Source organism: Stenella coeruleoalba (genome assembly GCF_951394435.1).
Source record: "Stenella coeruleoalba genome assembly, chromosome: 6".
Lineage (NCBI taxonomy): Eukaryota > Metazoa > Chordata > Mammalia > Artiodactyla > Delphinidae > Stenella > Stenella coeruleoalba.
The window spans coordinates 95,430,141-95,451,792 of record NC_137151.1 but is presented as its reverse complement, the minus strand read 5'-3'; the positions used below and the strand labels follow the sequence as shown (position 1 = coordinate 95,451,792).

The 21,652-nt window shown below is 35.2% G+C and overlaps 1 protein-coding gene across 11 annotated transcripts in view; it reads right to left on the bottom strand.

The window, feature by feature from the left end:
• CARF (calcium responsive transcription factor) overlaps positions 1-21,652 on the bottom strand; it is a 96,446-nt gene that overhangs the window by 73,150 nt on the left and 1,644 nt on the right. For 7 of the 11 annotated variants that reach the window (XM_079925389.1, XM_079925395.1, XM_079925390.1 and 4 more), the window contains exons 2-5: positions 19,199-19,364; positions 7,070-7,181; positions 6,382-6,606; positions 748-868 (exon numbers count right to left, since the gene is read on the bottom strand). In XM_079925389.1, coding sequence (XP_079781515.1) covers positions 748-868; positions 6,382-6,606; positions 7,070-7,138 — 415 coding nt within the window. In that variant the 5' untranslated portion in view covers positions 7,139-7,181; positions 19,199-19,364. Of the gene's footprint in view, positions 1-498; positions 566-747; positions 904-6,381; positions 6,607-7,069; positions 7,182-19,198; positions 19,489-21,652 lie in introns of those variants that run through there. The other 4 variants (XM_079925393.1, XM_079925396.1, XM_079925399.1 and 1 more) reach the window with 4 other exon arrangements.

Here is a 21,652-nt window from a genome sequence, read left to right as displayed (position 1 = left end):
GCCAATGAAGGGGACATGGGTTCGAACCCTGGTCCGGGAAGATCCCACATGCCGCAGAGCAACTAAGCCTGTGCTCTAGAGCCCATGAGCCACAACTACTGAGCCCACAAGCCTAGAGCCCATGTTCCACAACAAGAGAAGCCACTGAAATGAGAAGCCCGCACACCACAACGAAGAGCAGCCCCCGCTCGCCACAACTAGAGAAAGCCCATGCACAGCAACGAAGACCCAATGCAGCCAAAAAATAAATTAATTAAAATAAATAAATTTATTTAAAAAAATGGGGAGTATGATTCTTTCTGAATCTGAAGGAACAAAGAGGAAAAAAGCAAAGAGGCTGAGAAGAATAGTTAAAAAAAAAAAAGTGTCACATGTCTAACAACATTGATAAAAATATAAAATAAAAATTTCTCCAGTAGCTATTAGCACCATGTTCTTGTTATTGTTGCTGTCATTATTACTGTTATTAAAATTAAGAAGAATTTATTTTATGCTCACTGGTCATTTGGGAGGAAGCAAGAGTCAACCAGCTTCACAGAATTCCAAAATGAAATAGACAGCTAACCTAGACAGGAGTTGAAAAATGAACTTGAAATTTATTTGGGCTAAGAAACTTTTTCTAATCATTCAGTTCACAATCTTACCCAAAGAGATCAATTTTAGCACTGATTTTCATGAGGTGATTTTCTGAATATACGTTTGTTCTTTAAAACGTTCTTAAATCCCCTATATCCCATGATTACTCACCCTGAGGACTATTCACATCCACAAGCTGCCCCTGAGGTACAATCACTTGTGTCGTTCCTGTCTGGGTAGATGGAATTACACGCAGCACCTGTCCATTTTCTGATGGGCTGGCAACAATCATCTTGGAGGCATTTTAAAAAAATCAAATGCATAAGTCTACAATGATTCAAAAGAATCATTACTTAAAAAATTAGTAGACATGCCTACCTCTACAGCAGATACTATCATTTTCTTCGCTTTATAGATGAAAACACTGAGGTACCTAAAAATTTTTTCCCAAAGTCTCACAATTGATAAGTGGTAAAGCTAGGATTCAAAACAGGCAGTTTGATCCTATGTCCTATGATCTTAACCACCTATGATCTTAATCATTACATGGACGTGAGGTCTAATTACTTAGTAACCTGAACACGTAAGTCTCTGACTACACTAAATATATTTACTTTTTTCTACTTACTGTATTATCCACACGTTTGACCTATTTGTGTGATAATCACTGGTCTCATATTTTAAGTCATTTTCATTTAAAAACAGTAACTTAGATGTCTAATTAAACAGGATTTATTTTTATATCTCTGCATTTTTATATATCCTGTCTTGGTCTATAAGGAATACTACAGAGTGACCCAAAAGTCTGAAAACATAGGGGAATTGTATATTTATTATTTCCTTTGGTGTTTTTGTTTGTTTTTTTCAGTTTAACAAATGAACTCCTTGCCTCAAATTTAGAGGAATGTCAACTAAGAAAGCGTCTAAAGTTGAAGAAAAACATTTTGAGCCTATCATTTAAAAATATAACTAATATATTATTTAAAATTAAGTTTATCCTATATTTCCAGACTTTCTGGATACCTTATAAACTTTATTACCTAAAAACTACTCTTCTACTAACAGTTTTACTGTTTTACCTGAAATCCCCTGTCCTCAGTTTTCCCTAGGGCAAATAACTGTCCTTAATCATTCCAACCCACTTTCTCAAACTTCCCTTTTGCTATGTAAAACATGAAAACTTTGCTGATGGCCTGATAGAGACGGCATCACTTTTAGAGAGGGTCATTTGAAAAACTTTAAATTTGGGAAAAAAAAAAACCACCCTTAAACCTCAACAAAACAGAAAGCTTTCAATATAATCATAAACATTTCCCAGAAATTAAGAGTAGAAATTTTTTCCTTCCCTCAGTGTTTGTCAAGTTTCTTGAGATAAAAACATCTTGCCATATCTCTTATACCTCTTATTACTTCAGCATGAAAATCAACTGTAAACTCTGAGGATGATAATTCCTTTTCATTTGTGGAGTTCATACTAAGCAGCAGGACTTTACATGGATCGGGTTGGCCAAAAGGTTCGTTTGGTTTTTTCTGTAAGATGGCTCTAGTAGCACTTAGTTGACTTTAACTTCATTCAAAACAATTTTGTTAGATTTTATGTGACAGCTGTCATATCAGTGTGCATTTAAAAAAAGACTGATCAAAATTGGTGAATTTTTTTATAAATGTTTATTGGCATCATAATTTTTTTTTTTTTTTTTTTGGTTGCGCCAGGTTCTAGTTGCTGCCGGTGGGCTCCTTAGTTGCAGCACATGGGCTCCTCAATTGCGGCCAGTGGGCTCCTTAGTTGCAGAATGTGAACTCTTAGTTGCTTCGTGCATGTAGGATCTAGTTCCCTGACCAGGGATGGAACCTGGGCCCCCTGCAATGGGATCTCGGAGTCTTAACCGCTGTGCTGCCAGGGAAGTCCCAAAATTGGTGAATTTTTGTGTAGCCATTTTAATACTGAAGATGGAAGGAAAAAAACCCAACATTTTTGGCATATTATGCACTTTATTATTTCAAGAAAGGTAAAAATGCAACTGAAATGCAAAAAAAGATTTGTGCAGTGGCATGGAGAAGGCGCTGTGTCTGACTGAATGTGTCAAAAGTGGTTTGCGGGCTTCCCTGGTGGCGCAGTGGTTGAGAGTCCACCTGCCGATGCAGGGGACACGGGTTTGTGCCCCGGTCTGGGAAGATCCCACGTGCCGCGGAGCGGCTGGGCCCATGAGCCGGAGCCTGTGCTCCGCGACGGGAGAGGCCCCAATAGTGAGAGGCCCGTGTACCGCAAAAAAAAAAAAAAAAAAGTGGTTTGCGAAGTTTCGTGCTGGAGATTTCTCGCTGGATGATGCTCCACGGTCAGGTAGACCAGTTGAAGTTGATAGCGATCAAATCGAGACATTGAGAATAATCAACGTTATACCACACAGGAGATAGCCGACATACTCATAATATCCAAATCAAGCGCTGAAAATCATTTGCGCCAGCTTGGTTATGTGAATCGCTTTGATGTTTGGGTTCCACATAAATTAAGCAAAAAAACCCTTCTTGACCGTATTCCCGCATGCGATTCTCTACTTAAACGTAATGAAGACGTTCCATTTTTAAAACAAATTGTGACCGGCAATGAAAAGTGGATACTGTACAATAATGTGGAACAGAAGAGATTGTGGGGCAAGCGAAATGAACCTACACCAAAGGCCGGTCTTCATCCAAAGAAGGTGAGGTTGTGTATATGGTGGGATTGGAAGGGAGTCCTCTATTATGAGCTCCTTCTGGAAAACCAAATGATTAATTCCAACAAGTACTGCTCCCAATTAGACCAACTGAAAGCAGCACCCGACGAAAAGCATCCAGAATTAGTCAACAGAAAATGCATAATCTTCCATCAGGATAACGCAAGGCCGCATGTTTCTTTGATGACCAGGCAAAAACTGTTACAGCTTAGCTGGGAAGTGCTGATTCATCCACCATATTCACCAGACATTGCACCTTCGGATTTCCATTTATTTAGATCTTTACAAAATTCTCTTAATGGAAAAAATTTCAATCCCCTGGAAGACTGTAAAAGGCACCTGCAAGAGTTCTTTGCTCAAAAAGATAAAAAGTTTTGGGAAGATGGAATTATGAAGTTGCCTGAAAAATGGCAGAAAGTAGTGGAACAAAAGGGTGAATACATTGTTCAATAAAGTTCTTGGTGAAAACGAAAAATGTGTCTTTTATTTTTACTTAAAAACCAAAGGCACTTTTTGGCCAACCCAATATTACGTTATTTAATCTTCATCACATGTATACAAACTATATACATTTTATACATGCGGAAATTGCAACACAGTATTTACAAAACTCATTCAAGGTAACTCAGAGCTATATAGTCCTGAGCTGAAATTCAAACCCAAGCAGTCTGACTCCTTTTAACCACTACTTTGTACTGTCTCCCAATATCTGATGATGTTACTTAACCTAAAAAAAGACAAAAATAAAACAATACGAAAACCCTACTGGACTTCAAAAGGCAATAGTAATAATACTGTTGTTAATTCTTTACTCCCTGTAAATGAGATTAAATATGTGTGAAAATTTTTCATTCATTCTTAGAAAATAAGAGTGCTGTGGTTATTTTTAAATCCAAATAAAACACATATAATAAAGTTATAATTTATTCAATCATATGAAAATTTCATAATTAAGACTGATCTGTGGAATACCCCCTTAATTTTGAAACTGTTTCCCAAGCACAGTGGAAAAGCATCTCCTCCATTTTCTGTTTCCTTAGCTTATTCCACCTGTTACCTAAAAACCTATTTTTAATTCATATAATTTGACAATAGTGATGATAATACTACTTTTTCTATTACCAAAAAAAGTAATTATCTTTAATCTTTGCTATGAAAATAAACATAGTTTTGGAGAGTCATCTGCTGCAATACATTTTCTTTGAGGCCGACCATGAAAATCACCAGAAAATCTTGGCTAATGAGTAGTTTTATATTTACTGTGCTCTTTGTGTACAATATTTCTAGTAAATGAAAAATATCATCCCTGCTTCACTCCAAAACCTCCTCTCATCCACTGCAGATTTACCCACTACAGAATCTTTACTAGTTCCGTGAAAGCTTCTATGTGAAAAAAAATCATACTTCAAAACAAACAAACAAAAAAGTCATTTTTTACAAAAAGCTCCACTTGGTGGAGACTTCGATAATGGGAAGACTATGCATATATGGAGGCTGGGGGTATATGGGAACTCTCTGTATTTTCTTCTCATTTTGCTGTGAACCTAAAACTGCTCTTAAAATTAAAGCCTATTAAAATAAACAATAAAAACAAAAAATCTCCACTAAGTTTCCCGGAATATCACCACCTTCTGATCTTTGGTTCTTTGGAGAAGATAGCTTCTAACACTCCATGTTCCTTACATTTATTCTCATGCTCATGCCACATGTTTCCTATTTCACAACTTCAAGCAACCCTCTGTATCATCTCCTACCGCAAACAATGTAAAATCACCTTTATAATCACTTCAGATAGAACGTTTAATACAATTACAAAGAGAATGGGAACTCGAACTTTTTTCAGACCCAGACAAATAAGCAACTTTAACATGCTTTTTAGGAAAGGTACCATGTGTAAAATGATAACCCTTCATACATTTAGACTCTTTTATCCTTCCATTAGAACACACAGACTTTCTAAATGTTCTGATAGAAACTAGAATAAATGTCAAATAAGAGGGGAAATTACAGAAGTATTTCATTTTGAACATGAAATATTAAAATGTATTGGTTCACATCTAGATTATTTGTTGCATATTAACCTCTGCTGGTGATGCAGTATGATTACAGAAGCTTACCCTAACTTTGCATTTCAGTCCTGAAGTAAGCCCAGAAATATGTTGAGCCTGAACATACACACAAAAAAGTTGTCTACAGTCAGCCACCTCTCAACCAATTACTCTCAATGCCCAAATTTAGCTGAATTATAAGGGAGCAAAAGGACATAGATTAACTCTAGAATGCTCTAGACTAGAAACAAAAATAAGAATTTTGGGTTATATGCTTGCCTACTTAAGTATAATTTATAATTGAAGTTATGATTTTAAAAATAATTTTTATTATTGAATTAAAATTTGTTGTAGAAAATTTGGAAAATACAGGCAAACAAAGAGATACATTATTCTTCATATTATTACTGATATAAATATATTATTAGAGAGCAATTTAGAACTTTTTCTCATTAATTTTATTTGAATCAAAACCATCTATCACCACATCTATTCAACTGTGAACTTGGTCGTACATATTTTTGGCTAACAGTTTAAAGCAGCACTGTCAACTTTATGCATTGTTATTCACATGACACCTACATATCTACTTACAAAGATCAGTAAATTCCATTATTCCACTGGTACTTCCATTGCTTTCTTTTTCTTCAAGAAAGCATACCAGCATGTGGCACACAAATCAGTAACTGAGATGTTGATAGAGCAAACAACACTGAGTTCAGTCAAATGTATATACAAAAAATAAATGTAAGTTATATGTAAGCTCTGGGACTTTAGCACTGGTGACAGATTATATTACATTTCCAACTGATCTCAAAGTACCAGTTTGCCTAGACATAGTAGCTGGGACCTACTGGTTTGAAGTACTCTGTAGTCCTGAAAGGAAATCTTTTAAAATCCTTATATAACTTAAAAATGAATGTCATGGAAACAGTATTTTCAAAGCAATGTAAAGCAATAGTGTCAAGAAATTAAGGTCATCTAGTAAAACTAATACATTTTGCCAAATAGCAGAAAACTGGTTATTTTAAAAACGTACTCACCATTTGCTCATTAGAATCCCCCAATGACTGAAGCTCATATTGAATAGGTTGCCCATTTTGGTCCACTAGGTGGAATTGCTCTGCAGAAAGAGTCTGCGTCTGAGTCAGGGGCCCTGGTATATTCTGTGATGTGAGTGAATTATCCACTGCAGTAGTAATGGGTAAAACTCTAGGGGAACCATCTTGTCCAAAAGAAGGCTCACTGGAGTCCATACAGCTTAGATGCTTTTGCAAAGAAAAAAAAAATCACTTGAGTGTTTGTAAAATAAGTTACAATTTTTAAAAAATAGAATGTTTTTAATAAAAGATGGAGACACATTCATTTTTCAGTTAATTATTCACTTTACTTTTTGCAAGGGTTATCAATTCACAGACTGATATAGACAGAAGTTCTTAAGTGAAACTGTTGATTTTTATTATATTTTATTTCAAATAGTCCAAAGGAATACAATGTGAAATGATGAAATATTTATAATTCAATATGCAGATTTTTCTTTACATATAAACTTTCACAAATACATTAAAGCTCTATATTATAAAATTAAATGATAGAATTATTAAAAATTAAATGTTAAAATTCTTGAATACATTAAATATAACACTATTCCTTAAACATAAAAAATCCAATTGCATGCCGCTTTCCCTTTAAACGGAAAAAAGTTCCCAGTTGAATCCCTACTTCAAATACCTGAGAATCGGTTTTTGACTCTTCGGAATCATTATGGTTGACTCTTAATGAATCAACAGACTGTTCCATGCTGGTATCATATTCAATTCCATTTTCTTCTATTATTTAATACCTGAAAGATTTTAAATATCTGATCAACTAAAGCACTTAACATTTTAATAGAATGTTTGTCTTAAATAAATTTCTCATCTCCCCTACTGTGTTACCCTATACAATTTAGGTTAAATCATTTACACCCTATAAGATCAATAAAACGAACATTCTTGTTAAATAATTTGCAAAGGCACCAGAATAAATTCAAGACAGAGCAAAAAATTAGTGTTATGTAGTTTCCTCACCCTATCCTTAATTGCACTCATGTACTGGTTTATTAAGGTTGCTGCTATGTGACAGGTACTGTTGTTACACCCTTTCAAATTCTTCTAAAATTCTCATTTTACAAAGATGTAATCTAAATAAAAGCTTTTAATTTTATGAGGTGTGCCCTATCATAGCATTAGATAATTTTAAAAGAGATCTCTTGGTACAGGAGGAGATTATATACATACAACTCTGACCATAACATACAATTATACCACTTAATATTAGCATGACAAGCTTTGAAAATGAAGAAATATGTATTCTAAAAAGGTTGAGCCACTTAGGCCTAGTACAGTCGTTTTCCACTGGTGGTGATTTTGCCCCCACACATACCCCCAACACCCCCTAGTCGCCTGGGGATACTGGGCAATGTCTAGAAACATTTTTGGTTGTCACAACTGGAGGGGGTGCTACTGGTATCTAATGAGCAGAAGTTAGGGGAACTGCTAAACACCTTGCAACGTACAGGACAGCCTCCACATAAAGATGTCAATGGTGCTGAGGTTCAGAAACCCTGGCCTAGTATAGTATAGTGACTAATGGATTCTGTATGATCTAAAAAGAATGATGTTTTATGACTCAAAATTGGAGTAAAGTCAAAATGAAACTGCTGAAGAACACCACTGAAAAATTTATAATATAAAATAAACTTCATAAAATCTTTTTTAAGAACCCAACCCTATAATTTTATTTTTCGAAAGACAGCATAAATTATTTTTTAAAAATCTTTAAAATTTTATTTTTAAATTTACATGCATTAATTGAACTCTTTTTTTGATGTATAGCTCTATGAATTTTAACACAGATAACCGTCATCACAATCGGGATACACGATAATTCCATCACTCTAAACCCTAATTTACATTTATACCTGTATTTAAGACTTATTTAGTATATGTACTTGGATACAATGAAAACTTATTTTTCTGTGATAGCATCCAAACATATATTTGTAAAATTAACCATTTCAGAAAATCTGCAAGGTTTGCTATTTCATATCTTTAAGATATTATAAATAATTCTACTCAAATATAAATTGTAAAATGTTATAAAATCAGTCTTATCTTTAATATATAACTATAAAATATCTTAAAATTGCTTCTCCTTAAAGATTTTAAATTATCACTTGTATTCTAATTTAATGTATTACAAAAATTCCAAAAACCTGTAGTTACCTCTAGGGCTATAAAAGTAAGAGCAATTTTAGTTTATAACTTTCTGTTCTGTTTTGAATTTTTTATACTATACATATATTACTTAAGATTAATATTTTATAGAAGGGGTTTAAAAAATAGAAAGGAAGTTTCACTAATGCCAATACAGCAGATTAGACACTGTAGAAAGCTCTCTTGTTAGAAAACAAAAAATAGAAAGTTGATGTAAAACAAAACATTTCGTGGCTGGGAGCTACTATAGGAAGTAACAAAAATGAGAGGCCACTCCCTGCCCTCTCCCACTCTGCCCACCCCCCCACTCCCCAAAATAAAAGCAAAAGTTGTGATCTAAAACCTAAGTGATGAGCACAAGCAAGGAGGAAAATTTCAAGGGCAGTGCTGCTAATAAACACTGTGCCTGGGAAATGGGCTTGGATAAACAGCTGGTAGGGGAGGAGAACTTAACTCTCCCAAGGTAAGACTAAGAACCTGAAAGATCCTGGTAAGCCAATAATGTACCCTGGCTTCTGGCGAGAACAAATGCAGTTATTATTTGGAGGAACACAAACACAGTTAAGATTTTAGTTTCCTTTCACATTAAGATCAATCAAATATAAGCTTACAATCAAAGAGTGCCAAAAACACAAAGAAATAAGCCATCATAAGAAGGAGTCAGCAGATTTAGATCCCCCTAAAAACTTCAAATATTGGAACCATGTAATACTGAATATAAAACAATTATTTAATATTCAAAGAAATAAATGAATGAGTCATAGGAATAAGGAAGCAACAAGAGACTATCAAAAGTTTCATTTGAAAGAGAACCAAACAGAACTTTCAGCAATGAAAAATGTAATTACTGAAATTAAAAAGTCAATGGATAAATTAAGTAGAAAGTTAGAGGCAGAAGAAAGAATTACTAAATTAGAAGACAGGCTTTAAAAGTTACCCAGGGCTTCCCTGGTGGCGCACTGGTTGAGAGTCCACCTGCCGATGCAGGGGACACGGGTTTGTGCCCCCATCCGGGAAGATCCCATATGCCGCAGAGCAGCTAGGCCCATAAGCCATGGCCGCTGAGCCCGCGGGTCCGGAGCCTGTGCTCCGCAATGGGAGAGGTCACAACAGTGAGAGGGCCGCGTACCGAAAAATAAATAAATAAATAAATAAAAATTACCCAGAATGCATCATAAGTAAAACAGAATATTAAAAAATACAAAGAACACACTTCAAACTAGGAAAATAGAAGAAGAAAGTATAGCATACCTATAATTGGAGTCTCAGAAGAATAAAAAGAAAAAATGGACGAGAGACAATATGTGACGAGATAATGGCTGACCATTTTTCAAAACTGAAGACATGAATCTACAGATAAAGGAAGCACAAAATGTACCAAGATAAATCAAAAGAAATCCATACCAAATGTAGCAAAGTACAAAATTCTAAAGAAAAACAGAAAAAATCTAAAATGCAGCCAGAGAGATACGATCACCTACAGAGTATTAACATTAGATATACATCAGACTATTCAATAGCAACAATGGCCATAGAAGTCACAAGAATAATAAAAAACTAACTTTCAGTATATAATTGTATATGCTCAAAGCTACTTTTTCACAAGAGGGTGAAAGACATTTTTAAGATTAAAAAACTGAGTTTATAATGAACAGATCTTACACAAAAGCAATTCCTAAAGAAGTAGAAAATAAAAATGATACCAGAAGGAAGTCCTGAAATGCTAGAAAAATGGTAAGCAAATAAATTAATAACTCTAAGAAAAACCTAAATAAACACTGTCTGTATAAATAATACTATTACAATTTTGTGTATCTGTGTTTTAATGATAGAAATAAAATACTGGAGAACTAAATAAAATAATTAACTCAAGGGGGTGATGACAGATAAACACAATACATCAAAACTTATAAGATGGGGCTTCCCTGGTGGCACAGTGGTTGAGAGTCCGCCTGCCGATGCAGGAGACAGGGGTTCGTGCCCTGTTCCGCGAAGATCCCACATGCCACGGAGCGGTTGGGCCCGTGAGCCATGGCCGCTGAGCCTGGGCTTCCAGAGCCTGTGCTTCACAATTTCAAAAATCACTACAAAGCTAAGGTTTACGAAAGAATGTGGTACTGACATAAGGATAGACATGTAGATCAACAAAATAGAATTGAGAGTCCAGAAATAAACTCATACATCTCTGACCAAATTATTTTCAACAAGGGTTCCAAAAGCATTCGATGGGGAATGAAGTCTCTTCAACAAATGGTGCAGGGACAATTGAATAGCCGCATACAACACAATTAAAATGCACCCCTACCTCATAATATATGGTTGACCCTTGAACAACACAGGAGTTAATGGCACCAACTCTCTGCACAGTGGAAAATTCATGTACAACTTTACAGTTGGCCCTCCATATCTGCAGTTCTGCATCTGTGAATTTAACCAACTGTGGATTGTACAGTACTACACTATGTATTTACTGAAAAAAGTCCAAGTATAAATGGACCCACACAGTTCAAATCCATGTTGTTTAAGGGTCAACTGTATACCAAAAATGAACAAAAAGGGATCAGAGACCTAATAAGAGCTAAAACCATATAATTTTTAGAGGAAAACAAAAGAATAAAGCTTAATGACCTTGGATTTAGATATGACACCAGAAGGATAAATGTCAAAAGAAAAAAATAGATAAATTGGACATTAGCAAGATAAAAGCTTTTTGCACAAAGGATACCATGACATGAGTAAAAAGACAAGCCACAGATGGGAGAAAATATTTGCAAATCAAATATCTGATAAGGGTCTAGAATATACAAACGTCTCTTACGACCCAACAGAAAAAAGACAACCCCAGGGACTTCCTTGGTGGCACAGTGGTTAAGAATCCGCCTGCCAACACAGGGGACAGGGGTTTGATCCCTGGTCCGGGAATATCCCACATGCCACAGAGCAACTAAGCCTGTGCACCACAACTACTGAGGCTGCGCTCTAGAGCCCGCAAGCCATAACTACTAAGCCCGCATGGCACAACTACTGAAGCCCACGCGCCTAGAGCCTGTGTTCCTCAAGAAGAGGCCACTGCAATGAGAAGATTTCAAAAATCACTACAATGAGAAGACCATACACGCCGCAACTAGAGAAAGCCCGTGCGCAGCAACGAAGACCCAACGCAGCCAAAAAATTAATTAATTAATTAAATTAAATTAAAGATAACCCAAACACACCTACTAAAAAATGGGCAAAGGGGTTGAATAGACATTTCTCCAAAGAAAACACACAAATAGTCAACAATCATATTAAAGATGCTCAAGTTCATTAGTCATTAGGAAAATGCAAATCAAACCAACAATGAGATACTAGTTCATATCCACTGTAAAGGATTTTCTTTACAAAATAAAGAGAAAATAAAGGTTGGTGAGAATGTGGGGAAACTGGAATCCTTGTGCATTGCTGATGGGTAAGTAAAATGGTGCAGGTGCTGTGAACAATTTGGCAGTTCCTTAAGAATTTAAACATAGAATTACCAAATGAAAACAATTCCACTGTAGGTATATACTCAGAAGAATTGAGATGTAGAGAACAAATGTATGGATACCAAGGGGGAAGGGGTGGTGGTGGAAGGAACTGGAAGATTGAGATTGACACATATACACAATTGATACTAAATATAAAATAGTAACTAATGAGAACATCCTGTATAACACAGGGAACTCTACTTAATGCACTGTGGTGACCTGAGTGGGAACGAAGTCCAAAAGGGAGGGGATATACATATATGTATGGCTGATTCATTTTGCTGTACAGTGGAAACTAACACAACATTGTAAAGCAACTATACTCCAATAAAAATTAATTTACAAAAATAAAGTTTAAAAAAACAGATAAAAACACCTGAAAACAGGTGTTCAAACATAAACTTGTATACAAATGTTCATAGAAACACTACTCATAATAGCCAAAACTGGAACAACCATAATGTTCATCATGTTCATCAGCTGATGAATAGATAAATAAAATGTGGTATATCCATAAAATGGAATAGTATTTCACCATAAAAAGGACTGAAGTACTGATATATACCTCAAAAAAGTTATGCTAAGTGATAGAAGCTGGACACAAATGGTCACATATTGTATGGTTCCATTTATAAAACATATCCAAAATGGGTAAAATACAGACAGAAAGTAGACTGGTGGATGCCAAGGCTTGGGGGAGGGGAGAAGAGGGAGCTACTGCCAACTGGGTACAAGGTTTTATTTTGGGGTGATAAACGTTTTTTGGAACTTGATAGGGGAATTAAGATTTTGCAAGCCACGTAGCACAGCCAAAAAAAGAAAGAAAAAAAGATATGCAGCTAGCAAATAAACAATGAAAATATGCTAAACAGCATTAGCCATTAGGGAAATGAAAATTAAAACCACAATTATATACATCTATATACCTATTAGAATATTTACAATTTAGAAGATTGATTATATCAAATGTTTATGAAGATATGGAGCAACTGGAACTCTCATGTATTCCTGGTGGTAATGTAAACAGTATATTCTCTTTTGAGAATCACTTTGGCAGTTTTCTAAAAAGTTAAACGTGAACCTAATTATGATCCAGCCATTCCAATTTATGTATTTACACAAGAGAAATTAAAGCATATGTGCCGGACTTCCCTGGTGGCACAGTGGTTAAGAATCCGCCTGCCAACGCAGGGGACACGGGTTCGAGCCGTGGTCCAGGAAGATTCGACATGCTGCAGAGCAACTAAGCCCGTGCGCCACAACTACTGAGCCTGCACTCTAGAGCCTGCGAGCCACAACTACCAAAGCCCGCGCACCTAGAGCCTGTGCTCCACAACAAGAGAAGCCACCACAATGAGAAGCCCGCACACTGCAATGAAGAGTAGCCCCCACTCGACGCAACTAGAGAAAAGCCCACGCGCAGCAATGAAGACCCAATGCAGCCAAAAATAAATAAATATTTTAAAAATCCTATTTAAAAATAAATAAATAAAGCATATGTGCCCATATATCCCATAGAGGATAGTCTTCTTTTTTTTAACATCTTTATTGGAGTATAATTGCTTTACATTGTTGTGTTAGTTGCTTCTGTATAACAAAGTGAATCAGCTATACATATACATATATCCCCATATCCCTTCCCTCTTGCATCTCCCTCCCACCCTCCTTATCCCACCCTTCTAGGTGGTCACAAAGCATGAGCTGATCTCCCTGTGCTATGCGGCTGCTTCCCACTAGCCATCTATTTTACATTTGGTAGTGTATATATGTCAATGCCACTCTCTCACTTCGTGTCAGTTTACCCTTCCCCCTCTGTGTCCTCAAGTCCATTCTCTACGCCTGCATCTTTATTCCTGTCCTGCCACTAGGTTCAGCAGAACCTTTTTTCTTTTTTTGATTCCATATATATGTGTTAGCATATGGTATTTGTTTTTCTCTTTCTGACTTACTTCACTCTGTATGACAGACTCTAGGTCCATCCACCTCACTAGAGGATAGTCTTTTTAACAAATGGTGCTGAATAAAGGGACATCCACATGCCCACCCAAAAAAAAAAAGTGAACCTAGATACAGACCTTATGTTCTTCAAAAAAATTAACTCAAAATGCATCATAGACATAAATGTAAGATGCAAAACTATAAAACTCCTAGAAGACAACATAGGAGAAAACCTAGAGGACCATGAGTATAGTAATGATGTTTTAAGTATAATATACAAAAGGCATGATCCATGAAAGAGATTATTAATAAGCAAGACTTCATTAAAATTAAAAACTTCTGCTCTGCAAAAGACAGTATCAAAAGTATGGGAAGAAAAGCCACAAACTCGGAGAAAATATTTGCAAAACATGTATCTGATGAAGGATTTGTATCCAAAATATGCAAAGAACTCATAAAACTCAACAATAAGAAAAAAACCTAATTTAAAAAGTGGTCAGGGCTTCCCTGGTGGCGCCGTGGTTGAGAGTCCGCCTGCCGATGCAGGGGACATGGGTTCGTGCCCCGGTCCGGGAAGATCCTACATGCCGCGGAGTGGCTAGGCCCATGAGCCATGGCCACTGAGCCTGCGCGTCCGAGCCTGTGCTCTGCAACGGGAGAGGCCACAACAGTGAGAGGTCCACGTACAGCAAAAACAAAAACAAAAAAAAAGTGGTCAAAAGACCTGAAGATACACTGCAGCAAAGAAGGTATACAGATGGCAATTACACATATGAAAAGATGCTCAACATTGTATGTCATAAGGAAACTGCAAATTAAATCATCACTGAGATATCATAACACACCTATTAGAATGGATAATATTTTTAAAAAACCCTCTATTAGATGTTGCCAAATATGTGAAACAACAGGAACTCTCATTGATTGATGCTTGGGATACAAAACTGTACATACAGCCACTCTGGAAGACAGTTTGACAGTCTCTTACAAAGTTAACCATAGGCATACCATACAATCCAGCAATTGTACTACTACGTATTTACCCAAATGAGTTGCAAATTTATGTTCCACAAAAACGTGCATGGATAGTTATAGCAGCTTTATTCACGATTGCCAAAACTTGAAAGCAACCAAGATGTCCTTCAATGAGTGAATGGGTAAAACAACTGTGGTATATCCATACAATGAATTATTATTCAGTGATTAAAAAGAAACAGGCTTGGGAATTCCCTGGTGGTCCAGTGGTTAGGACTCAGTGCTTACACTGCTGTGGGCCTGGGTTTGAACCCTGGTCAGGGGGCTAAGATCCCACAAGCCGTGAGGGGCAGCCAAAAACAAAAAGAAACAGTCTATGAAGGCACAAAAAGACAAGAAGAAACCTTAAATGCGTACTGATAAGTGAAAGAAGCTACATACTATATGATTCCAAATATATGACATTCTTGGAAAGGCAAAACTATAGACACAATATCAAGATCAGTAGTTGCCAGAGGTTGGGGATGTGGGAATTCATATAGGTAAAGCACAAGAGATTTTTATGGTGATGAGATAATACTTTATGATACTGTTATGATGAATACATGACATTAATCCATAAACCTGTACAACACAAAGAGTGAATCTTAGTGTAAACTATGGACTTCTGTTCATAATAATGTATCAGTATTGGTTCATTAACTTTTAGAAAATGGACCACACTAATACAAAATGTTAATAGTAGAGAAAACTGCATGCTAGGATGGAGGGGAGAGAAGGTAGGGGAAGGAATATGGAAGAAAGGAAGGAAGAAATCTTTATATTACCTGCTCAATTTTTCTATAAATCTAAAACTTTCAGAAAAAGATAGTCTTTTAGTTAAAAAAAAAAAAAAGGAGCAAACAGAGTGTCTGTAAACTGAAGCCAATAACAAATCATAGTATATGAACTCCAAAATTATCTTGAAATTTTAGGTTAAGTTACCATACTCTGAACAATGTTGGAGTTAGGGTGGACAAGAAATATATTATTTTTTCATCAACTTTTAAAACAAAAACTGAGAGGGTTTTGTCAGTAAAAATGTATAAAATAGCTGAAGACAGTGTTCTGTAGTCATATGCTCTGGGTTTGAATTTCAGCTTCATACTTACTTGTCAAATTAGTTAACTACTCTGAGCTTTAGTTTTTCTCATGTGCAAATTGGCAATTATACTGCATCTCCCTCAGAGGGTCGTTATATTAAACAAAATAATGTGTGCAAAGAGCTTGGTGCAGTTCCTAGTACAGGGTCAATACTCAATAAATTATTTCTGCTACTTATAATTATGCAAACTAAGATAAAAAATTCACCTATCTATAAATAAATTACTTGGTTCCTAAGGACAAAAATCTGTTAAATATCAGTCATCTCATTGATGTAATAAAAACTTACCTGGGCTTAGTATAAAGCTCCTAAATATACTTTTCTATACTGTCTTTGAAAAATTGCAAAAAATTTTACTTTCAGATGACTAACAAGTTCTATTTCAATATTACTGTTTAGTTTAAAAATTCACACATCTGATGAATGTAGTAGAAAAAGAACACAGGGTCAGTCTAGATTTGATGAAAAAAAACAATGTTAACTTCCCTGAACTTCAATTCCTAGTTTTTTAAAGATCCCATTCAGTTCTTAGATTTTATGTTTCTAATAGCTGATTATCTTGATGACTTTTAAAATTCATTTAACTATCATTTATTGACTGACCTCTAATGTACACTGAGTATAAAAATAAAAGAACTCTATTCAAGAAGAAAACTTTTACAGAGTTAGATCCAATTGAAAATAAAGTCCTACTGAGAGACTTATTAAAACTGAAATAATTGCTGTCAAGAATGCAACTTAGGGCTTCCCTGGTGGCACAGTGGTTAAGAATCTGCCTGCCAATGCAGGGGATATGGGTTCGAGCCCTGGTCAGGGAAGATCCCACATGCCACGGAGCAACTAAGCCCATGTGCCACACCTACTGAGCCTGTGCTCTAGAGCCCGTGAGCCACAACTACTGAGCCCGTGTGCCGCAACTACTGAAGCCCATGTGCCTAGAGCCTGTGCTCTGCAACAAGAGAAGCCACCGCAATAAGAAGCCCATGCACTGCAACGAAGAGTAGTCCCCGCTCGCCGCAACTAGAGAAAAGCCCTTGTGTAGCAATGAAGACCCAACACAGCCAAAAATGAATAAATAAAATTAAAAAAAAAAAAGAATGCAACTTAATTTTTTAAAGTGTATTAAATACACTGAAATATTCACTGTCTAAACATGATCACATTAAGATTAGAAATATTTTTGAGACTTTATTTTGATTTTTAAATATAAGCACTATTATGATAGAATACATGACTATGAATTTAATTATCATAGCTACAAAATAATTTAATGTTTATTGAACGCTTATTATACTTAATAATTATTAGCCAGAATTATTAACAATCACTCTGCTATTCTGTGATATAGGACCCATTAACAACATTTTACAGAAAAGGAAACTGAGGCTCACCAGTAAAGGTTATAAGGTTTTCATTTATTGAGCACTTACCATAGTAAAGCACTAGGCTCAGTGTTTTATACATATCATTTTATTTAATCCTTTCAACAACCCTGTGATTCAGTTATTTGCTCCAATTTACACATAAGGAAATAAGATTTAAGCAGTTAAGTAAAGCCAAAGATTACAAATATACTAGGTGGCTGAGCAAGAACTCAAACCTACATGCATTGATCCCAAAGCCCACTCTTTATCATTACAATGGGAACTCTTTCAAGGTAACAGACAAACCTCCCTCCTTCATTAGTCATGGCTTTAATATATTTTTTTTGGTAGGTTAACAAATTAAAGATGCTAAAAGAAATTCTTTGTTCATTTTTGTTCTCAACTTTTCCTGGTTGAAATTTAATTATAGGCAGTACCTAACACACAAAAGCCCTCCTGCAAGCAATCTAAAGATCTCTGACCTCCCGAAAAAACTAGCATTCTAACTATGCAGGAATTACAGCCCCTGAGAAAATATTCTGTAAACAGATCCAAAAATGGATCTCGGGACAGAAAGGTAAAAAGTGAAAATGGCTTAGGGGAAAAAAATTCTAAAAACTTACTCTCAGTTTCCTGGTAGGTGCCCTGATTCCATTACAAATTATCCCTACTGATCTAAATTTTTTTTCGTTTTATTTACTTTCTCTTACCCTATCTGAAATTTCATCAATGAAATTTTCATTGGAGTTATCAAGCATTTTTTCTTAAAAAGAAAAAATTCTGGAGAGATTATCAGTCATTATCAAATTTGTGTAAATTTATATAAATATAGCTTTCTTCCTTTAAGATGAGTTAAAAACAGCTACCCCGAAAAGTTTAACTTAGAATGCAACCTCTATCCATTCTAATAGGTGCATTTGAGGCTCAGAGCACCTAAAAGGGATTCTGCAGACCTGAGGTAGATGCTGCAGTGAACAGGGAAGGCAGGATGAATGCCCTGGGGAAGTTCACTAGTGAAGGGGTGGGATAACACAGGAAGCTTGCCAAATATAAACCACTTACTTCAGAACTTTGCCCAGACTGGGAATCTGCAAATGGAAGAAAGAGAACTTTTTTCCTACTATCTTCTGGAAATTCAAAACTCAAAATTTTTCTTTCAGTATGCAGTACCTCTATACTATGTGTTAAACAAGGTTTTAGTGTTTATTATATGGAAAGGTGGGTTTCAATATCTGTTGCCCTAACTCATTGTTGAACTGGAGATTAAAAGTACATTTTTAAGTTACAGACATCCTTTTCAAAAAATAATTTGAATGAAGTGAAAAGTATTACTCCTTCCTCCCCTAAGTCTTCCATCAATTTGCATTACACTCCTCAATCCTGACAACTGTAGGGTGACTTAAAATACCCAGTTTTCCCACCTAACCTCAATGTCAGCGCATGCTATAAATTATTATCCCTAACTTTCAATTAACTATGTCAAAGTAAAGTTCCAAAGAATGTAGATATTAAGATTAAATAACTAGGTATAAAATGTTCTTTTCCAACTGGTAACCATAAACGGAACAAAGTACCTATATATAAAGTGTAACTTGACTTTTTCATTAATATGTAATAGACAATAGTTAACTTTTATAGAGCTGTTACTTTCTATCAGTTAAAAATAAAATTATTACCTTCATGAAGGAGCTTGAGTTTAAATTCAGGTCTCAAGCATTCTACTATCCCCAGAAATGCCCTCTCTTTTCCACTGAAGTTCTTCCTTTGGGGGGCACTAAATCATGATGGTTGGGGCTTCAGTTATGTGAAAGCTATAACTATGTCTTCACAGCAGCATTTTTTCTGTAATGAGAAGGTATTCAATGTATATTTATTTTCCAACACATAAAGCAAGCTACTAGATTTTGTTCTGCAGGTTTTACTATAAAATAGCCATTACCAGCCTGGTATAGTTTACCCAGCAATTGACTCGGTTAAAGTGAAGTAAAGACTAGGACTGTCTTTATGGAAGACTGCATGTGTCCAGGGGTTGGTGACTTAACCGGTGTTGGGGATTTGGACTAAGGCCTTGTTTCAACTCTCACATTCTGTAACTACTACAGAAACAAAAACGTCCACAGTAAATTGCATTTTTCTCCACAATGAAAATATTTACTAACTGAACATATTTTGGAGCCACAGAAGCTTGAAAATAAGGGCTTCCCTCCTCATATCCCATCCCCTATAAAATCCTAGAATTAAATTGATAAGCTTATTTCTTAAGTAGTATTGGGATTGGATAAAGAGAACAGAAAGAAAAGAGAAAGCATTAAATATATAACCTAGAGGGTTAGTAATAATTGGAGTTCAGAAAACATACTAAGGCCATTAAATTTTGCTGGCAAACTGCTTTCTAGAATGTTTCACATCACATTTTAAAAAGTGAATTTTACCTTATACCTAAAGCAAAGATTAGGAAGAATTAGAAGTTCAATGTTTTAATTTATAGCAAAAAAGGGCTTTTTTGTTTATACATATTGAATACATGGCAGAGGGGAACACACTAGTCAGGCTGTAGTTACTCAAATCTCTGTAGACCAAGTTGGGGCTACTGCTGTTTTTTGATTTTGTTCAACAGCAAATCTATTTGTTCAAAACATTAAAGGTAATTCTCAGCTGCAATTTCTTAAAAACTGTCTTAATATTTGATTTTTTTTTTTTTAGTTTTCCCGATAGACTTTTGTGTGGTAAAATTTATCTGTTAAAACCAATAATCTAAGAGTAAATCCCCAAACAGGCTAACTGAAGGATGAAGCCACTTGAAGTTTAGACTTTCTCTTAATTCTAGGCACTTTGGTTAATGTCTCAAGATTTAAAGGATATTGAAATCTTATATTTAAAATCAGTGTCTGACCTTATTAGCTACATTAAAAAATACTGCTCAAAAGTACTTTAGAAAATAAAATTTCCCTCATCTTTTAGGGTAGGTAAACAACACAATGTTCCTTCTATGATGTATACAAAATTGCTATGAATCAGTGGTGTCAAAAATTAAATGAAGACTCCTAATTCACAAATATTTTATAGAGTAATTTATTTCTTAAAAGATGGGTTTTGCAAGTTGTATTGTGTTAGTTAAATCAACATCAAAATGTTAAATGTATGCAAATATATATAAACAATCTATTTCAACTTTTCATTTTTCAGTGAAAAAAATTTTAAGCTAGTGTTCACAATGTCTCTTTTCCTTTATCTAAGGTTTGCCCTCTCTATAAACTTCCCTGTAATCTTGGTTTCTACCCATTTCTTACCCTGTACATACATACCTCTTTTTACCTCTTTGCTCTTTGAGGGATTTACAAATTATTTCATTTAATCCTCACAATGACTCTAAGGTAGAGCTTATTATCTATTTATAGATAAGAAAACCAAAGCTGTCTAGTAACTTGGTTAAGATCACAGAACATTAGAGCTCAGATTCAAAACTAAGTAGGAAAAAATCACCAAAACCAATTAGGACTCCAAAGCCCAAACACTGTCTTTATATCATACTACACCATGCCATTACATACAGAAAAAAAAAACCTATAATAAAGAGAAACATTTTCCAAGCTGTAGTTCTCCAGATAATGCGTCTTCGTAAGAAACCTAGTAAATGAATCATGTAGGAAATCATTAGAACCAAAAGCTTGAAGTTAATATTCTAAGCAAAGTTAAGAAAAACACTCAGAGTAAAAATACTGATTACTCTTAGGTATTACATAGAGGGAACACGAAATACAACACATAAGCCACTGTTGAAAAAACACCAAAGCCATCATACTAGGTGTTCAGGTATCTTGGAATGCTTGTTAACTAATTTTCCCTTAACTCAAGGTCTCAGTCAAATGAAGAGTATTTTAGTGAATTCAACATTTCTGCTTTGTAAATTGAAGTTTTATCTTATTAAGCACATATTTAAGTTCTGTATCTTACTGATCATAGAAAATTTTTCCATTCGAATTAGGATCAACCTGTATTGAATATCAGGTACAGTATTTTCTTATTTTGATAAATTTCAAATTAATGATAGTTAAAAATGAATTAATCTACTGATTACACATTTAAAAATATATTTTAACCAATGATATATTAACAATTAAAAATTACCT